The 8,139-nt window shown below is 32.4% G+C and overlaps 1 protein-coding gene across 2 annotated transcripts; it reads left to right on the plus strand.

Moving 5' to 3' along the window:
* Positions 1–1,427: 1,427 nt before the first annotated feature.
* Positions 1,428–6,061, plus strand: LOC102604706 (uncharacterized). 2 transcript variants are annotated; one of them, XM_015307779.1, is made up of 5 exons: positions 1,428–1,640; positions 2,051–2,183; positions 5,316–5,387; positions 5,462–5,667; positions 5,773–6,061. In XM_015307779.1, the coding sequence occupies exons 1-5, from the start codon at positions 1,531–1,533 to the stop codon at positions 5,864–5,866; spliced, it is 615 nt and encodes a 204-aa protein (XP_015163265.1). In that variant the 5' UTR covers positions 1,428–1,530; the 3' UTR covers positions 5,867–6,061. The 2 variants fall into 2 exon arrangements, with proteins under 2 accessions (XP_015163265.1, XP_006345312.1); XM_006345250.2 differs by having other exon boundaries at positions 1,430–1,640; positions 2,051–2,156.
* The last annotated feature ends 2,078 nt before the right edge of the window (positions 6,062–8,139 follow it).

The raw sequence follows: 8,139 nt of genomic DNA on the forward strand, positions 1-8,139 counted from the left end.
CATAATTTGCATTATAATATCTTGGATTTAAGGTTTTTGGATTTTTTACTCCTGATGTACTAGGTTTTTCATTCATGTCTATACCTCCTGTATTTACTTCTAGACTTTTTGTATTATCTATGTTTTCTAAAAGTTCTGTATATGTTTCGCTTGTTTCTGAATGTTTTTCTTCTAAATCATTATCATTTTATTTCATCAATTCCTATTTCAGGTTCAGGTAGATTATCTTGATTTTCTTCTAGTTGTAATTTTTCTTTAAATCTATTTATCTCAACTGTTAATTTTGCTTTTTGTTCTTTTTCCTTTTGTTTTAATGCATACATTTCTTTTAGCATTGTTAGTTCTTTTTTTAATTCTAATATTTTAGTATTTTTTATTTCTTCCACTTGTTGTATTTCTTTCTGTGCTTGGTGTTTTATTTTTTCAATTTCCTTTTGTCTATCTATCTCTTCATTTTCCTTTGTTATCCTTACCATAGCGGTTAAACTATCTTCTAATTTTACTGTTTTTTTTTTTAACATTAGACTTAGATTATCACCTATTTTCTTATATCTTCTTCCTAGATTGTCCATCGTAATTTTCATATGTTTTTTCGTCTATTGCATATTCTTCTTTGTTCATTTACAAATTGTGTTGAAATTTATATTCTAAATTTTCTATTTGTATCTGTAGATATAAAATAGTCTTTCTCTGCGCTACTATAGATTTTTTACAAGTTCCTGCAAATATATTGTTGTTAAGTCTATCTTGCCTACATCTTAATTCCTGTCTTTTTATTATAATTGTTTCAGTAAGATGTTGCTTATACTCGTTCATTGCTTCTTTAAATATTGGATATATTTATACTCTATTTTAGATATAATATCTATTAGTTGTTCTAATTTATAATTATTTGTCTTAGTAGTATTCAATTGTTTATATTCTGGGTATAATTCGGATAATTTTCTTTTTATCTTTCTTAATCGTTTATGATTTCGTTGCTTTTCTTTCATAGCTCTAATACCATTTTGGGGGGGTTGCGGAATTCATCTGGGATCATTGTTATTTTTACTAAAGATTTTATTGTAATGTTCTTTAGCTAAGAGTTTTAATCTTGATAATTCTTTAATATTATTTATAATGTATTCTAGATATAACATATCTTAGGTTCTTATATATTCATATAAATTATTTATAGATTTTATCATTAAAATTATTGAGATGTGAGATCATGTAACAACGGAGAATAATATAATCTATCTAAGTAAATAATATAATACAATACAATATAATAAAATATGACATATTACGAAATAATACTTAACAATTATTCAAACTGAGGCAGCAATCCCATTTTATTTTTAATAAAAAAAAAATAGTTTGCAATGCGTCATTGGAATTGAAAAGAATATTTGGTAGTGTTCGGGAAGGTTGTAGAAAGGGGTTCTTTAAATAAATAATGTAAAAAAAAAAGAAAAGGAAGAGTGTGCGTTTCTTCTTCAAAAGACGAGAGTTGTGATTGTGTGTACAATTGACTTGTGAAACGCAAAGATGGCGGTGAATCCTCAACTATTTCCGAATGGGATGCCGGTGCCTTTCCTCAATGAACTCTTCGTCTTGGCCAGAGATGGCGTCGACTTTGAGGTCGACAAGATCCCCGGGTAACCCCTTTTCATTTTATTTTTTATTTTTTATTGATTGTGAGTATATCTCATCTCACTTGAAGGAGGGAAGGGGCTGCGGGATTTTGTGAGACCTGATGTTTTGGATGAGTATACCCCGTTTTATATCTTCTTTGGATACACAGTTTTAGCTTTAGTCCCCAAATAGATTATTGTTGTTCGTTTCTCATGTATTGTTGTTCTACCACCATTTTTTGGAAAATAAACAATACCATAAATCCATTTGTCATGCTTTACTACTATGTATACCCTTTGTTAATCAATGGAGAATTTGGTGGGTATTGTAGAATCAGCATCAACACACACCTAGGCATCACCTTCTCTCTTCTTTTGTATTTCCTCTCCTTCCTTGCTTTTATGTTTCTCTTAATTTTACTATTTGCTGGCAGAGTAGGAGCAGTAAAAGCAAAGGGAACACTCTATTTATCCAACATTCGGATGGTCTTTGTTTCAATTAAGCCTGTCGACAACTTCATTGCATTTGATATGCCCCTGGTATGTATCAGCCATTGGTGTTTAGTTGTAAGTAGCATATGCTTTACAACTCTGATTCGTCCTGTTTGCCATTTATTCATCATTGCTTTAGATTATTTCATAGTACAAAGATTGAGACAAATGAATTTGGTTCTTATCAAATAGGCAAATGGCTTTGGTTAGTAGTGAACATTTGTCCTCTTTTGTTGTTATCTTGAACATGTTGTCAAGAATTCAGGTGAAGCTGCTTTTGCACTACGGATCTTCTTTATTATCTTGTTTTCTTTGTGAATTGTAATTTGCTAATCAACCTATGTTACTTGGACCTCCAAAAATGCACCTGCACCCGTGTTATGTCTTCCAGAATTGCACCACTTTTTGAGGATCCGACACACTAGCATTTTTGAAGAGCCCGAGCAACATAGAACTCAACAATTTGGGGATTGGGTTAGGAGGTATGAAATAGGAAATGAATGGTGTGACAATGATTGCTCATGAATGATGTTAATATGTATTAATAGACCAAGAAATTAAAAGACGCTATCTGGACACTTACATAGTTGTAGGTGCCAGGTTGGTCAACTGTCAACCATCAAATAGTTTTTTACAATGAATGAATATGATATCCTAGTGAAAATTTGCTTTAGTGCTATCTAGAAGCACTATTCTTCATTTCTTCCACTAATGATTTACATGTGAAAAGCAAAAAGCTCAAAGTATTTTCCCGAAAAAGATACTTAACATTTTAATTTTTTAATTGTTTATTTGTTTATTTGTTGTAGCTTGATTCATTTTGATGTCTACAAAATACCTCTATAAGAGATATGAATGGTTATATGCGATACTCCCTCCATTCCAATTGATGTATTGGTGATGGTGCACAATGTTCAAGGAAGAAAGGAGGAAGATGTTGGAACTTGTGATCTAAAATAAGCAATAGATATTTGTATGATTATAAATCATTTCATTAAGAGTAAAATAGACATCTTAAATTGTTATTAAATATAAAAAGACCATTCTCTTTGGGACGGACTAAAAAGAAAAGAGTGACACATAGGGACAATTTACCCAATTCTGATTTTGGGTGAATCCCGCCGATCAAGAAAATGAGGAATTATCACCAATTAGCTAAGCCTAAGCCTAAGCCAAATACTTTACAAAAAGAAGTGTACTAAAACTGAAGAAAGAGAATCTAATCTTAGAAGCACCCAAGGGTGTGGTTAATGAAATTGGTGGAGACATGAGGTCACTAGTTCTAATCACAGTAGAAACAAAACACTAGATGATTTCTTTTCATTTATTGTAGCCTTGGTGGGAGGTATCTAATCTAATCTAAGGAAGCAAATAAGTTGATCAATGACTCACAAGTAAAGGAATCCAAGGGATTTCAAAGCCTAGGATTTTAATCAACTCAAATCTAATCCAATGCATTGTGTAAACCTCACCAATTAATCCCAAGTCAATTTAATTACCCTTGAAAATCAATTACCCAGTTACCACAACTACTCAATCCTTGATTACCCAATAGCTGTTCTCTTCAACAATCGTGAGCCCAACTTAGTTGATTATTTCTAATCTAACCAAGTTGCATTAAGCATATTTTAACTTTTGATTACAAGAGTGAAGGATTAGCCCTAACCTCAATAGTGGACTAGGATTAGTTAACCCTCAATTAACCCAGAGTCTTGTCAATTAATCCATGTCCAAACCTAACTCCCTTCCCCAAGGTGAATTATCTTACTAGGATATGTCAAAGGGTTGATCACCCTCTTTGGAAAAAGGGAAAGCTACAAAGCACAAGTGTAATCAAACAAGCAAAAGGCGCATTCATAAATAGCAAGATAATATTCAATACAGAAGTCCAAGAAGTAAATCAAAAACTGTCGTGGAAATTATGCCTAAAATCATGTCCTAAATCTGAAAATACATCAACTAAACCAAATATTTGATTACAACACTAGGAATTAAAGAAAACTAGTAAATTTCATTATTACATTTAGAAATACTTAAAAAAAAGCATCCAATCTTCAATCGCATGTTGTTTGGTTGATGAATCCTTGCTATCTAAGATGAAAATTTAGCCAAAGATGACTAAAGTTACAACACATTGTTTTATTTATACCATAACAACTTAATAACACTTGATGAAAGTGGGTATATGGTGCCTGCCTTTTGCGTTTGATTTTCACTAATAGCGAAATCTTGTTCAAATTTACATTTTTCTGAATTTTCGATTGAGCATCGCTTTTAGCGATTCAGCTTATGCCAATGGCATTCCAGAACCACTTAGTTTCACCAGTGGTGATTCTGAACTTATGAATTGAAGTTGGCCAAATTTTTGCTGCTCAATGGACCATATCGCTTTTAGTGGTTTAGAATGGTGATTAGATATTTCCTTAGCTTTTAGCACTTCTCTTATTACGTAAAGACCTGCACATTTGTGGCTCTTTTTGATCATTTTCTTCATTATTTCCATCTTCTCAACTCCAAATAAATTGCAACCTGAAATCATGCAACTTATATAAGAAACTAGCCATATTCATTACTTAGATGAAAAAACTCACTTAAAGATGCAAATAAGTTGTTCAATTCCAACTTATTGATTTCTGTCTATTAAGGTTATATGAGGTTGCTGATGTTCTCTCTGCACTTCACCATTAAATGGCTATACTTCTGTTATGGTTCATGACTACTCTTCCCAATTAATTTACGGATGGTTGGTTGGTTGTTGCATCACAAGCATCTTTTGTCAATGACGAGAATGAAATTTTACATTGGGGCATCTTGTGGGTTCGTGAATTATATTTTTCTTATGTCAGGAAGTTCTAGTCCTTTCTCTTTGGTTCTATTCATTAGAATTTTCAACTTAGTCTTGCTTCTTATGTGGGGTCTATCACTGTTGTTACTGGTCTGCTATACAAACTAGATTTTGTTACATCTTGCTGTCTTGAGGAATCTCTTCTTTTTTTTAAAAATAAAAAAAATTGTGCCTGTACATGGTGGATGGGTCTACTTCTTATGTATTCCTTGTTTGGAAGACTGATAAACTCTTTCCTGCTAAAGCTTTTGTGTTGTCATATGATTTTAGTTTGAAGTAATGAAACATTTGATATACTGAACTCCAAAAAGAAAGAATTATATGAAATTTGAAGTGCGACTTAAATTGGCTTTATTTTGCAGCTTTATGTCCATGGCGAAAAATTCAACCAACCAATATTTTTCTGTAATAATATATCCGGACATGTGAATCCAGTAAGTTGAATACATTGATTTGCTTATTCATGTACTATTTGCCTCCTCCGACTGATTCTGCCCTACAATTACAGGTTATACCAGAAAATGAAAACAGGGCCTTGTACTCCACTCACTCATTCAAGATTTTGTTCAAGGAAGGTGGTTGTGGAACTTTTATTCCTCTATTTTTCAATTTAATTGCCTCAGTGAGACGATACCACCAACAGTCCAGGGAAGAAGCTAGAGTAGATCCTCTTCAAGCAGCACAAACTCCTGTGGATGAGATGATGAGACATGCGTATGTCACTTTATTTCCCCCTTTCAACTATCAAGTTTTCTCAATAATCTGCTTAGTTATACATATGTTGTGGTGATCTCTTTGATGATTTTATCAATTTTGCAGTTATGTGGATCCTAATGATCCAACAAGAATTTTCTTGCAGCAGCCTAGTACAGAATCTCAACTCAGGCGTCGAACATACCAGTCAACCAGCTGAAAATCTATCTAGTTTTCTTGTTTCCAGTTGATTGCTATTTTGACATGTGCAGATTCTCGTCTCTCTTTCCAACAAAGTGACAACTATGTGTGTATGATGTCTAGACTTGTATTCCTAGATGTTTGAAGGAATTAAAATCCACTTTACGTGTGTACAAATACCCAGTTTTATTTATTTTGGTCCTGATTGGCTTTATATTTTTCCTTTAAAAAAAATTAGTTCTTCTATCTTTTGTATGACACTAGGTATAATGCTTGAGAAAAGAGAATAGATATTTGTCGTTTAAAATAACTCGTACATATTTATGTGGTCATAAAAATAATTTAGAATAAAAGGCTAAGTAAAGTTAAGTTGTTTGAAAGATCAAAAAGGAAAATATTAGTAAGGGGTAAAATATTGATTATACTTCAATAATTCAAGTTTGATTATTTATACTTCACAGAGTTATTAGTCTTTTGAAATGTGTGGTACGCTTAACGCGAACTGCAATGCATTCATCATATTTTTGACACGAACAAATTTTACAAGTTCAGAAATTGTTATGGTGCAACATAAAAAGAATTGTTATAAAGAAATAAAGTAAAGATAATGAATTATCGAATTTATCACATATTATATAATTATGGTGCAACATTAACATTTTAAAAATATTCTAAGTTGTTAATTATTGTGATTTATAGTACTTTTTACATATATTTTAAATAATATTTATTATTCCCTATGTTACAATTTACGTGGATACAATTCAAGAATCGATCAAATTTTATAGGCAAAAGTACTCATTACCCCCCTGAACTTGAAGCTTTTTATACGGTGTACACCTAAACTAAATTCTGTTTTAATTACCCCCTGAACTTGTTTATTCCTCCGTCGCGTACACCTTTATTGTCTGATCACTCCAATCGTGTCTACACGCGCATGACACCTAGATAAATATTAGCCACCTGAATAAATTTTAGCTACCTAGATAATTAAATGTCAAACTTTGTCACCTAGATTAAAACTTCCGGACTAATCTCTAAACCTCTCACTAAGCTCTAACTTTTGGTAAGAAGTGTAATCGACGGACGAACTTTTGGCTCTCTAAGAAGTGTAATCGACGGAGTAAAGGGTAGATTTCGCGGAACTCTTTCTGGATTTGGGTCAGTTGCAGTTCTTAGATGTGAAGGCTTGCTCGATTTCGTGAAGCGTTTGGCCGATTGATCGATTTTCTTTCGATCTTGTCTGAAATTGTTACCAAGTAAGTGATTATCCACTCTTATGATGTGTTATTGTTTATTTCCTTTACTTTTTCATTTATATTTTACCCTATTTTTCATTTAGGTTTCGCCGTAGTTTGACTAAGGTTTCGCCATAGTTTCCGATTAGGGATTTTATAGTTTTCAACTAGAATTTTTCCTTAATGAATGTATTATTATGAAGTCGTTCAACTTATGCATGCATGAGTGTTAGGGTTTCTGGTAATTAGTTCAAAAAATTAGGGCTTTTTAGTAAAATTAAGATTCTATGATTTTTATTTCAATATTCTATTTTGGTATTGTTAAATAGTGGGGTATTTTGTAATTTCCTTATGTATATTTGTATGATGTTGAGTAATATGGCTACTAAGTACCAATTATGTTTTTGTATTGTTTATTATAATTTCCTTGTATAATTGTATGCTTATGAGTTAAATTTGGTTTTGTTGCTTCTGTTTTGGTGTTGTTGCCTCTGTTTTGGTGTTATTGTATATTTTTGGTGTAGTTGCTTCTGTTTTGGTGTTGTTGCCTCTGTTTTGGTGTTATTGTATATTTTTTGGTGTAGTTGCTTCTGTTTTGGTGTTGTTGCCTCTGTTTTGGTGTTATTGTATGTTTTTGTGTTGTTGCCTCTGTCTTGTTGTTGTTGCCTATATTGATTGTTATTGGTGGTTATAGGTTGACACTATGGCTACTAAGTACCTCAATTTAAGGTTCAAATTTGGGGGGTATCTTGGTGTGTGAGGTAGGTCCAGTATATGTTGGGGGTAGGACTGAATATGTAGAGAATGTGGATGAAGATCATTTGTCAATTCCTGAACTTGCAGATTATGCTAAGTCTTTTGGGATTAGTAAGTTAGGAAAAACTTATGCTAAGTCTCTAAGGGGTGATTTGGTGGAATTAAAAAATGACATGGACATTTGTAACATTGCATTATTTATGCATGATGGGGACACAATAGATATTTATGTGTGTGATGACACTATTCTGGAGGATGTGAGTCCCAGTGAAGGTCAAATTAGTCAATCTTTAAGTCT

The sequence above is a fragment of the Solanum tuberosum genome, unplaced genomic scaffold (assembly GCF_000226075.1).
Source record: "Solanum tuberosum cultivar DM 1-3 516 R44 unplaced genomic scaffold, SolTub_3.0 scf00066, whole genome shotgun sequence".
Taxonomy (NCBI): domain Eukaryota; kingdom Viridiplantae; phylum Streptophyta; class Magnoliopsida; order Solanales; family Solanaceae; genus Solanum; species Solanum tuberosum.